General features: G+C 44.1%; 1 protein-coding gene across 6 annotated transcripts in view; it reads right to left on the reverse strand.

Moving 5' to 3' along the window:
* ECT2 (epithelial cell transforming 2) overlaps positions 1-13,041 on the reverse strand; it is a 1,267,500-nt gene that overhangs the window by 696,305 nt on the left and 558,154 nt on the right. For all 6 annotated transcript variants that reach the window (XM_069618731.1, XM_069618732.1, XM_069618729.1 and 3 more), the window contains 2 exons: positions 2,600-2,719; positions 1,864-1,932 (listed from right to left, as the gene is read on the reverse strand). In XM_069618731.1, coding sequence (XP_069474832.1) covers positions 1,864-1,932; positions 2,600-2,719 — 189 coding nt within the window. The remainder of the gene's footprint in view (positions 1-1,863; positions 1,933-2,599; positions 2,720-13,041) is intronic.

Here is a 13,041-nt window from a genome sequence, read left to right on the forward strand (position 1 = left end):
ATAGGTAGTTGGATGATCTGGTGGTGGTTTTTAAAGTAAATTTGTTAGTGAGATATGGTGGGGCTAGGTGATTAAGGGACTTCTACATGAGGCAGATAGCTTTGAGGTTCATTTTTTTGCTGTATGGAGAGCCATTTACACGCTTTTCTAGTTGTGGAGATGTGCTCTCGCCTTGGGATGTTGAGTGCTGCGCGTAGAGCATTGTTTTGGAGAACCTGGAGTTTGTTTATTATGGATTGATTGGCTCCTAGGTGCAGGCTATTGCAATAGTCCAGTTTGGACTGGATGAGGGCTCTGGCAAGAGTAAGGCAGCTATTTGAAGCTAGAAAGGGTCTGCTAGCCCCGATTAGTTTACCCGTGTAGGCAATAGCTGAGGCGGTCGAGTTAATTTTTTTTGGTGAGGTTGATGTTGGCATCAAAGTGGAAGCCTAGGGTTTTCACACTTTTGACAATAGGGATGGTATTGCCGTCTATGGTAATGTTATTGTCGCAAGGACTGAGTTTAGCCAGGTTATTGGGAGAGCCGACCAGGAGAAGCTCTGTCTTATCATTCAGGTAGTGGCCGTGGGTGGCCATCCATGCCTGAATGATGGAGAAGATTTCGTTAATCCGGGTGACATCCGCATTGTAGTTGCCCGAGATGGTAAGGAGGATCTGGGTGTCACCTGCGTAGTTGGTGTAGGTGACACCCAGACGGTCCAGTTTATCGAATAGCGGCTTTGTAAAATATATTATACAAAGTGGGAGACACACAGGAGCCTATGGGGATAGGGTCCACTGCTGCTGTTGTGGAGCAAACTCGCATAGTTTCATCAATCTGGCTTTTGAGGTCAACCAAAGTGGTTTATGTTCCGTGTTGAGGTCTGAAGCCAGATTGACATATACCTAGCAGTTGGTTGGATTCTAGGTACTCCTGAATCTGGATGTAGGCGACTCTGTCCAAGATTTTTAACAGGAAAGGGACAGTGGTAATGGGTCTATAATTGGTTGGTATGGCTGGGTCTAGTGATTGTTTTTTTTAGGAGAGGGAGAACCCAGGACTGTTTTAGGTTGCTAGCGACAGAGTTGTTAGCAAATGACAGGTTGATTAGTTTAGTGATTAAAGGGGAAAGGTCTCTGGCTACGTCTTTTATTATCTCTGCAGGACAGCTGTCCCCTTTACAGTTGGATGGTTTGAAGGAGGTGATAATTTTTTGAACTTCTAGAATAGTTACTTTCTTAAAGGTGAAGGCTGTATTAACTTTGGCAGGCGTTGGTGCGTTAAGGATTGGGTTCGTGGTCAAATTGCTGAAAAGTTGTTGACGTTTGTCCTCAATTTTGGTTTGGAGTCCTACGATTTTGTTGTTAAGTGCGTTCTGGATGCTGGTGCACCAAGGTTTATCTTTTGAGCAGGTGTCTGGAGGTGGATGGGGTTTTCTAGCTCCTTTAGTATTTTGAATAGTCCTTTAGTGGAGGAGCCTGCCTGATCTATCCTAACGTTGTAGGCCTCTTTTTTGGTGCGAATTACCTTTGCTGATGTAATGTGCGATCTGTAGAGCCCAAGTTCTTATCACGACTATACCAACAGCCTTTCATTCTTTTGAGGTTGTTAAATGAGTGCCAACTATGTTTGCATTATAACTATGTAATATGTTCAATGCAATCGCTTTGGCATAAGTGCCACAGGAATAACTGATTATTTTAGTGCAACAAGTTTACTAGTTTTTTCATTACACCCTTAGGTTTTGACCTTGTGCAACATTCATTGGCCATTGTTCTCAGCTATTTGAAAGCAATAACAGTCACTGAATACAAATGTCAAGCAAAGTATGCATTATAGAGAGCACTCAGTGTTATACAAATGAGGCAATAAAAATAACTTACATAATTAAGGATGATATCACCGATACTCTTGTTTTCAACCCAACTTATCATAAGGTCGTGAAGATCACACTGGAAAACCAAATATTCAATATTAGATTGGAAAGGGGATATATCTCGTCTCAAAAAAGAAATGCAGGGCTTACTTATTTCAGGCAATTAGACATACATCACACCACCTTTAGTGAGCAAGGTTGTGACAAAAGCGAACCTTAAGCCAAACAGTCTTTTTTAGTGATGGGCCTTTGGACAAAGCCATTCTAGTGAAGGACCACAGAGAAAATAAATTCGGACAGCTTTCCCATCACAGAGCCAAGGGTGGATAGATCTAATCTGATGTGTGATATAAAGACTGCCTGCACTTTGCAAATTAAAATTCAGCGCAAGGAAGACCCAGCCTTTCATCCATCCAATGTGGCTAAATCAAGCACAGTCAAAAAAAGGGAAATAAAACAAGTTACTCCAATGCTTAATAGCCACAGGTTACTGGCATGAAGCGCTGTATAAGAACGTTAAAACATTTGTGTGCTTGGGCTAGAAGTATGCCATAGAAAAGCACCCAAAATAACAAAAACGGAAACTACATGGGTAACATGAGTAAGAAAAAACGACCATAGGAAGTGGCAGGTTAACATTGCCATGGAATCTCAAATCTCAGTCTACAAAGAATACTGCTAAAGCATTTACACACATGTGCAGGCAAAAATACAACATGACAATTGAAAAACATGCTTCTTACCTTAATTTTAGTGTGAACATCAAGAATGTCAGGAATACTGCCAAATATTGTTTTCATCTCTTCCTGTGCAAGGATTGGCCCTCCACACTGCTCTTCCTTTTCCAACGGCAATTGAAAAATCTAAAATGCAGCATCATAGAAATTCATTTTCAACACCACATGATTACACATGAAGTTATTTAATACAAATGGAGTACACCCAGCTAGAGTTTAAGCAGCAAATATGCCTGTTTTGCTTACTAAATTGAGCAAGGCTTTCTCAGATTGTGGCATCACTAATGTATAGGGAGGGTTGGTCTATACATTTCTTTGAAATGGCAATGATGAAGCAGATTGAGGAGTAGGCCACTTTACCTTGCCATCATGTGGCATCAGTATTAAAAAGCTGGCAAGGATACAGCAAACTAGACCCCAGGCAGGAAATTAGGTGAAAACAACAAGCCAGACTATTTGAATGGTTTCCTCAAAAAGGCTCGTCATACTTAATTGTGTACAAGCTCATCTGCCTAAACAGTACCTGGTGAAGGCATGATGGGAATGGGTGTTAGGTACGTTTTTCAAAGTCGAATTGGGATTGGACTCTACAAAACTTAACCCTTGGTTTTAGGGCCCCAACTTCTAATATAGGTCTGTACTACCCAAGGTTGGTAGATTGGCAGAGCAGTCAGGCTCAGCTTAGGAGGAGGAATGTGAGATGTAAATCAGTACACAGAGATCAGAATATTTAAAGACAAAAGAAAAACATCCACTTGTAGTCCTATCAAAAATAGTGATTTATTTTAAATATACGGAGAGCAGTTAGAAAGTAAAAAAATATTGTATCAACTAGCAACATCAAACATACATTAAAAAAAAGGAAAAATATAGAAGGTGAGTAAATTGTTATATACATTTTTACCCACACACAGTTACTTCAGTCATGTCAGTAAAAATGCTCATTTAAATTATCTCTGCATTTTTAGGTTACAAGTCAAGAATGTAAAGAGCAACAATCACAGGTAAGCACTACTATAGCAACACAAGGATTAGGCAGTATTTTCCACAACAAGAAAGACGTTCTTCAATTCAGGTATTTTTTTAGGGAAACCAGCAATGCCCAAGCAAAGGGCATTAGAGGATTTACTGTAAGGAAACCAGCAATACAAAACTCAAAAGTAAAACAACAGCTCTGATGAAAATCTTAGCACAGGTATTTAACAAGTTAGTTGGTCTTTTTAAAAGCACAGGAGCTTATGAGAAGATTTCCTGGAGGCATATGCGGCTAGGCCTGGGCGACTAAAAATGGGTGAACACCCAAACAGTAGAAACAGTGCTCCAAGAGCAAAGGAGCAAAATGTTAGGTAAGATTTTCATATTTATGATGAATCTCCCAGACCGGTGTCAACCCCAGAACTTTTTGCTTGGCCTTAGTCATTATTTGTCCTTGTCCCTAGGTGAAAGGGAATATTTTTCCCCCCTCACCTAGTCTTTTACTCTCTATGGAGAGACTAAAGGTCAACCATAAAGTGATTGGCATTATAGTTCCCTAGAACATTTGGGCTTAGGCTTGGTTGCTGCACTGAATCCCCTTTCTTACTTACCTGGTAACATTTATGTTACAATTGCACATTGACTTGAACGGCTGGGGCAGTGAAACTACTTTTATGACTTTTAATCATTACTCGTAGGCAGTCAAATCAGATGCCTAATGTACAGGAGGGTCACCATTCCACCAGAAGGATTGGCTCCTTTTTTCACCATTTCTCATTTGCTCGTTTGAGGTATTCTGCTGCTCTAGGCCGGAAGGATTTTGGAAGTTTTGTCTTCTGCAGGAATACTTTATATTCCCTGCCGAGGCTCCACCTTGCCTGAAAGGAACCCGTTTCCCACTGGGGGCTACCTTTCTGATTGGACAGTTTCTGTAAACTGCAGGGAGAGTTTGCAGAAGTCGTGCTGTAGCTCCTGATAAATACTTCGATCCTGGAAGCTGCTGACAAGTTGGTCAGAGGAGCTGAATCCTAAGAGGAAGGTGAAGAAAAGACATATGTAGTGATTTCCAGCGACCGCAGAGCCTGCTGTGTAATCTGAGCCCGATGTAAACCTTCCTTCCAATCGACCTGGGGGTCTCGATTGCAAAGTCTCCCACCCAGAAGCTTGAGATCCACAAGTATTGAGAATACCTTCAAAACAAGCAATCCCTCGATGTGCTGTGACCTTGCTGCGCTGCAAAACGCCAATACCAGCAGACCTCGAGCCTGAGTGCATTGCAACGTCTTACGAAGTCAGATTTCGTCCGAAACGTTGGACTGCTGCTGGATCCCCAGTGACAATTCAAATACCTGAAGACCTCACCAGAGTGCAGGACCGAAAGTGCAAAGAGAATCTGACCAGCAATATTCGTCCTTCATCTGGTTCCTGTAAAAGGGTGCCAAAGCCACACAGCTGCGAGAAGCTGCAAATAAGCCTTTGTTGGAAGCCTGCCCCATTTTCCTTCAGTGTTCATTTCGTCAGTCTGCTGACCAAGGACAGGATCCTGTGCTGCTGCATCCTGAAGGCATCAACCCAGAAGCTCTTTTCTGCTGAGGTACTGTGTTGGCTTGGGTAATACTTACCTTAAGCCTTGTGTGAATCCTGTGAAGCCGAGTAGGTGACTCAAGTGTTTGGGAGTTTTCCCATACCATTCGCCTAAGCCTAATGCTGGAACACATGTAGGGAGCCTTCAGAGAAGTCCCTGTACACGTAAATAACTCTGAAGCTAATACTTGGTGAAGAAGATATCGTATGGAACTCTAACTTTCCTGAACCCCCATCCTGACCTTTCCTACAGCTGGCTCCTAGACCACTAGGGACCATCTTCTGCCTCTGGGAAAACTCATGCTCTAGACTAGGAAAGGACTTTGATCAGTACTGTCTTGAAAATATCACAAGTGTTGAAAGTATTTACTTGTAAAGAAGTTAGGGTGGCAACTATCGCTAATAATAAATATTTATTGTGATACAATCCAGAAATTGGATTTTACACAACTCATACATATCACATATACATCTTAAACAGAAAAAATATATATATGCAATAAATTCGGTTAGATGCAGAATACATCATATAACAAACACCAACATAAAAGATAAACTACAATATAAACTGCAATATAAAATATAAGAGCAATATAATGCTATAGTTACAAACGTTAGACCAACCATTAAATTCACACAGTCCCAAATCAACAGTATATCGACTTCCCAAAAAATTAAATTAGACTTTACTACTGGAGTAAGGGCTTTATGTGGGTCCAAACCCTAAAGAGAGCTAGCTGAAGGCTTAAGGAGACACTATTCAGACAGCCATACCAAAAGACTTCCTCTTTTATTGCCTCATTATTGTGGAACCATTTTTCGTATGCGCACATATATGTCGGACCAAGTTTTGGGCAGTGTGTTAGAACGTGTCGGGCAATTTAAGTGCTCCTGTTCCTTGGCAGATTCGACAAATCCTGGCCTCTCGAGGAATTTTCAACCTTGGCCCAATAATAGTAAGGACAGGTAGTTGGTTAGTTCTTAATTGCAACAAGAAGCGTCTAACTTCAGGTGCCAGCGATAACAATAAGTACACCTGAGTTTTTAAATATCTGTGGGTGACGTGCAAGACTGCCTCATATCCACTGTGCGAAGTTAAGTGGTCTGTGTCCATACACCAATCCCACTTATTTAGTTGATCTTGAAATGCTTTTTTCTGGTGGATATATGGTAAATGTTTTAGCTTTTCATAAGGCCAGTCAATCTCCACAAATGATTTATTCAAATCATTATAAGACCCACCCCTGGCGTGTTTTCTGAATCAAAGATTTGCCCTGCCAACCTGAGCAATTTACAACGGGGCATTTGCACGGGCTTTCAAGTAGAAGGAATCTCGCGCCCGCAGTACCATCCCTCTCAGGGAGATTAGCCCCAATTCTAATCTTAGATATTGTACTGAACAAGGTGGTCCCATGCCAAAAACACTGCGCTAATAGTGTCCCTCTTGGATGTTGAGCCAAGTTAGATCTTGCATGGCTAATGCCTCTAGGCCATATAGAATTGCGGGTACAAAGCACTGTTGGTACAATTTCATAATACCGGCCATGCTAAAACCTGCGGTGCCCTTTGCGAATCTGCAGGCCTGGAGGGTGAGCAATTTTGCTCTCCATTCTTTATTTCTGATTATAGCTTCATAATCGGATAAAGCCATGAAATCCCACCCCAGATATGGATATTGCTCCACCACCGCGATTGTTCCCAAGTTGGAATCAATACCAGTTTGTTTGGGCCCTTTTCTTGCAATCGACATTTTAGTTTTATCCAGGTTTATGACCAAACCCAACTGTGACGAGTATACCTGTAGCTCATTAAGTTCTTGATACCAGACATTGTGCGGTCAAAGAGGATCAAGTCATCCGCATATAGCATTCCCCTAATCGGCGTTTCCTTCAATTTGGTAGGGCAATTGGACTTTGATGCCATACGGTCCAGCAGATTAGCTATATATAGGTTGTACAGCATGGTTGCAGTTACGCAACCCTGCTTAACTCCCATATTAGTACAGATCTCCTCTGAGACCTCCCCCCGGTCATTGAGTCGGACCTTGGTGGTGTTACTATGCAGGGCTATCAATATGTTTAGGATCCATCTTGGGCAATCCATGTCGTTCGGCTTTGACCACAAGATGTCACGGCCCACCAGGTCGAAGGCACTAGTAAAGTCTACAAAGACAATATATAGTATGGCATCCTTGCAGCTCATGGTATTAATTAGCTGATCTAGGACCCTGATGTTATGGGTAGTGCCTGCCCCTGGCCTATAGTCCGTTTGTGCATAGTGCAAGATCTGTCTTCCAGTGACCCAATTTTCCATTTCTTTGAGAACCAAAGTGTTGAAAATTTTACTGGTTACATCTAGCATAGAAAGTTGGTGGTAGTTAGCGGGTAGAGTTCGCTCCCTTTTGGTAAACTGGTATAAGCACATATTTCTTCCAGGAAAAGGAATTTGGAAGGATCTGCATATCCTAGTGTATAGCTTGAGCAATGTCTGCGCCCAGTTATGTGGATCCTGCTTCAGAACCGCATTGGCTAAGCTGTTTGGCCCTGGAGCGTTTGAGGTTTTTAAATTCAAAATGGTCTGTTTTATAATCTTGTAACTGAGGGGGGGTGGCCAATTTGTTACCCCCACAATCCTTTGTGTGTTGGTCATGTTCTCTCTATAAAATTTGTTAAGACATGTATTCAACCAATTTTTCTCCCGGGATGGGATTTAAAACCTTCGGATTCTGTTCTCCCCCCGCCCGGGCCAATATTTGCCAGATCCTACGGCTATTTTTACTGATTAGGGCTTCTGCAAACTTTTGCCATTGAATTCTTTTTTGTGTCCGACGGTACCTTCTTAACCAACTGATATTTTCATTTTATCTCTAGGGTCTCCTGATTGAATATACCCACCTCAGAATTTGATGTTGTTTGCGCTCTTAGAGCTCGCCGCATAGCGTGTTTCTGATCTCTTATGTTGACATCAAATATTTCAGTACCCCCATTCTTCCAGCTTATCCCCGTGGTAGGGTCAACCTTAAAGCGTGAGTGTGTTAGGTGTGTGATCTAGCATTCAATTTCCTCAGGACTCTTAACCCACATTAGTTGTTCAATATTCTTATGACTGGGGAAGGCAATAGTGATCACTTTTTCAATAGTTCTCTGGGTCCATCTGATCTTGTTTCCTGCGTGGTTATGTACCAACTCCCTACAGGAGCCGACCTCCACCGTGTCCCCACCACCCTCTACACACAGCATGAGGGTTCCGTGATCACTAAAATCGTTCAACCTAATACTTAGTTGCATGACATGGGGTAGGATGCACTCTGATATGGCCACACAGTCAAGGACAGAGCATTTTTTCCCCACTGCCCAAGATTCTTTCCCCGGTATGTCCCCCCCAGTGCGACCATTTAGTAAAGTCAAATACCATTCCTTTAGGATATCCAACCATAGTCTCCCTTTGTTGTTACTCTTAATCAGGGGCAGGTTACACATATTCTGGATATATTGTTAGTTCCCACACTCTTCCAAATCAAGGCACTTTGCATTCAAGTCACCACAAAGTATGACCGCAGACTTTTTCCCCCAGTACACCAGGCGGTCATCAATGTGTCAAGTTTGTCCCCTAATGTTTCTGTATTCTGCTCACCCGGCGGATCATATATGTTAATTATCAAGATTTCATTAACTCCTGCCCAGCCACCCGGCGGGCTTATTTGAATCGCCAAAACATTTCCCCCTGGACTATCCTGGTGAATCAGTTTGGGGTTATATGAAGATTTGAAACCAATTAGAAGACCCCCCCTCCCCCCCCCATTCGGTCTTCCCCTTTCTCCCCTTACTGCCATAGATTGGTAGGTTGCATAGCCATCAAATTCCAATTCAAAGGTTACCCAGGATTCTTGTAATAAAAATAGGTCAGACAATAGGTGATCACGTGTGGCTCCCTCATTCATACAATGGCTATGTCCCCTTGTGTTCCAGCTAATAATGGTTGAAGTTCGTCTTTTTCTGGGCGAACATTCCTTGCAACCACTCCCACCCTTGCTCATCGACAAGTCTTTGTGCAGATTGTTGTGGCTGGTGCAGCATAGCTAGGGGTACAAGCACAAGAGCATTTTAGGCACTTATCCACCCTCGGGGCAGTCGGTAGGGGTACATCTAATACGTAGCCCAAATGTTCCAACGAAGCCTGATTTGCCCTTATAGCAGCTGTCTCAGGCAAACAGTGAATTCTTCTAAGTTTTACTCCCTTTAATCGTGAGGGTTCCACGAAGTCAACATCACTCGTGTTTAGTATTCGTAGAGATGGTATTTTTGAGAAGAGGGAAAAGAGTGCAGATCTGTTTAGTTGAATACCAATTTTTCCTCCCTCCACCGAAGATGGTCACATTTTTAATGTCCAGTTTGTCTGGCATCGGAGGCCCACCACTGCCCATACAGGGCTTTTGGGAAGGAATATTATGTGGGGCCTCAGGCTCCTGCCTAGGTGTTGATACCAAATTTTGCGTGGCAGAGCCTGTTTCAGTACAATTAGACAACTGGGCTTCCGATTGCTGACTAGTTTGCCCCGGCTGATCATCCATTAGCCAGCTAGTTAGGGTGCCCACTGTTTGGGCTGGTCTTTTCCTTCCAGCAGCCTGTTTCCGGTGTTTCTTGGATAGGTTTTTAGCTGGGGGCCGAGGAGTAGAATTTCGGGGAGGCGGATTGTTGATTATTTTCCTCACCTTTCTTTGCTTGTCTTCTCTGCTTCCTCGAAGGTTGAGCCCCATTTTCCTGCACCCCCTCTCCCGCAGGAGGGGACCTACATTCCTCCTCAGTCATGGTTTCCTTATCGGAAGTTGGCACTGGGACTACCTCACCCAGTCCATTTAATGGAATGGCCGTAGCCGGGATTCCCCTCAGGTCGATTCAGGGGATATTAGGTAATTTAGTGGGTGCACTCAAAAGTTTGTAAAGGGCAAGCACCACTCTCCCCTGTGCTTTTTGGTCTTCATGGATAGTACCACACAGTTTTAGCAGTTTTTTAGTGGCAAAATTGAGAGTTGCATTTCCAGATTGTGAAGTTTCATGGGTACTGTAGTCTGAGGGTGCAAGTTCATGTGATGAATTTCCTGATTCAAAAGCCATATTTAGGCTGGCAGATAGTCGCTGTGCCTTCGGTGAGGCCATAGGGCTAATGTGAGGAAGCTCCGTTTGTGAGGCTGAAGATACAAAAATCGGGTGTTCAATGTCCCCTAAAGTTGGGGGTACTGCTAGTTCCCCCAACATAGGGGCCATGGGCCCTTCTCCCTCCAAAGTATCAGGAATAATGTTGCTGTTTGCAGGCAACGCTGCAGCTTTTTCCTCAGATTGTTTCCCCTCTTGTGTGCCCACACGCTCCTGAAGAGCGCAACATAATTGTAGGAGGGAATCGCTGTCTAGATCTAACGGGAGATAGCTACCTTCTCCCATTTGCGAGGAATTCCCTTTTTTTGATCCAGTCGTGGCCCCTCCCTCCGTAAGTATGCTGGGAAAATATGCATCCAAGGGCCCTTTTGCGGGGCAATCAATTTTCCTCCCGGAGCTTTTGTTCCCCCATTTCCCGAGGTTGAATTGTTTCCCGTATCAGCAGAAGTTCCTTTATTTGAGCGTAGCCCATATGGTTTCCTTCCCCTTACGATTGCTGTTTTGTTCCGATTTGATGCTGTTCCCGGCATGCTTTAGCGTCTAAGCTTAATTAAGCCAAAGGAGAGAGGGAGGAAAAGAAGGGGAGGGAAAAGGAGGAAGGAGAAGAAGGGAGCAAGGGGTTGTGGGGAAAAACTGGGGTGGGTGGAGGGCTAAACTCTTGACTGTTACTCCACTCGGAACCACTGATGTCGGCGAAAACAGGGGCCGCCTTCGACTCTTGCCGATACCTAGGGCTATGAAAGTATTACTGCCACACTCCAAAAGGTTTGCTTTCAATACCAAGCAATTAACGGCAAATTATGGTTTACACAGCGGTACAGCAGTGTGAGAGGTAATCAAAGAAAGTCTTACAGTTTCATATTTTTGAAAGTACCCGAGTCTTGAAGCGTAAGGCGTAAGGCTTAGTTGGGGCTTTCACCTTCCTCGCTCCCCGAGTAACACGAATAACACTGCACATACTGCGCGCTCCGCATAGGGAATCCCATTTAAGGCTCCACCCTCTCCTAAGGGAAATTATAGCAAGCAAAGGCAGACTCCACAGGCAAGGTCCTTTGTCTCTAACATGAATACCACACTGAGCACTCTGCCAGGGAACAGGAGCACTTGAATCTGCCCGACACGTCCTAACACTCTGCCAAAAACCTGGTCCGACATATATGTGCGCATACGAAAAATGGGTCCACAATTACGAGGCAATAAAAGAGGAAGTCTTTTGGTATGGCTGTCTGAATATAGTCTCCTTAAGCCTTTAGCTAGCTCTCTTTAGGGTTTGGACTCAAAGCCCTTACACCAGCAGTAAAGTCTAACTTAATTTATTGGGAAGTCGATATACTGTTGATTTGGGACTGTGAATTTTATGGTCGGTCTAACGTTTGTAACGATAGCATTATATTGCTCTTATATTTTATATTGCATTTTATCTTTTATGTTGGTGTTTGTTATATGATGTATTCTGCATCTAACCAAATTTATTGCATATATATATTTTGTTTCTGTTTAAGATGTATATGTAATATGTATGAGTTGTGTAAAATCCAATTTCTGGATTGGATCACAATAAAGTATTATTAGGGAATGTGGCCAGCCACCCATGGAGTAGGACGTGCTCCAGAGTGGCTGTCCTATGGATCCGACGACGATCCGTATTAAGCACTTATCCGGACTGGAAAGTTCCTGGAAACATGAGCAAAGGTGTTGGAACGTGTTCCCTGCCACAGTAGCAAGGAAATGGTAATTTGTGGCAAGAATGCCCGAGATATGAGTTTTCTGTGTTTGCCGTGGGGAACCCGAAGTCCCACAAAATGGCGGCTAGCAAAAGCATTGGGTCCCGCCGATCGTCGGAATCACTGAGCCAGGCTGTCAGCTGTGAGCGAAGGGCTCGCTTCGGATGGGGAGCTGAGGGGAACACTTAATCCGCAAAATGACAAGCGACGTGCTGCAATGTGAGGTGAGCCTGGTAGAGGAGGCCCAAAAGCTACAGTAGCGCGAGCGGCCACTGACAACAGCGCTCGTAAAGCCAGCATTTGATGTGGTGCCCGGCGGATCATCTGATCCTTGGAAGAACATTCGGTGAGGTGCTACATTTTGTAGCAAGCCTCAGAGAAGCAAATCGATGGCTTCAGCAGCTCGAGTGAGGGCCGGCGCACAGTGACTGGGAAGCTTGCTTCGAACGCGGCGCCCGGCAAAGCAACCGTCTGTTACAACACCCAGTCGCAGTGAGCAGCAGGGTGCGGCAAGCCCGGGAGCATTGACATTACTGAACACCGAAGCGCGAGTTGTGGAAACAGTAAGCGCCGTACTCCCGAACTCTTTGAAACATTGTTGTGGGCGTGTGAGGCAACAATAATAGCTTATGTGCGCTGAACTGGAAGCAGAGCATTGCGCTTAAGCGAAAGGTGCAATTGAAGCAGCAAGCGGCTGCTCAAATAATTTCCGGCAGCAGGTACATGTAATTGTGCTTTTAGCAAAAACGGCCACTGGAGGACACTTTGATACTGCTGGGCTGACATAGATAGTGGTGATCTTGCACTCTAAGTAAGGATAAAAGTGTGCACAGCATTGTGAGCTGGGAGCACGCGTGGTGGTTGTAGACCAGCATATGACCCCCGGGGAGGTCGCAGAGTCACAAACTGGAGGCCACCACAGAAAGGCACGGCATGTGGGGTGGACTCAAGCTAATGAGGAAGTAAATAAGACTGCTGAGGATACAGGCAGCTGTGCACAGCGTGCGCAGAG

The sequence above is a fragment of the Ambystoma mexicanum genome, chromosome 10, assembly GCF_040938575.1.
Source record: "Ambystoma mexicanum isolate Mex_15411 chromosome 10, UKY_AmexF1_1, whole genome shotgun sequence".
Taxonomy (NCBI): Eukaryota; Metazoa; Chordata; class Amphibia; order Caudata; family Ambystomatidae; genus Ambystoma; species Ambystoma mexicanum.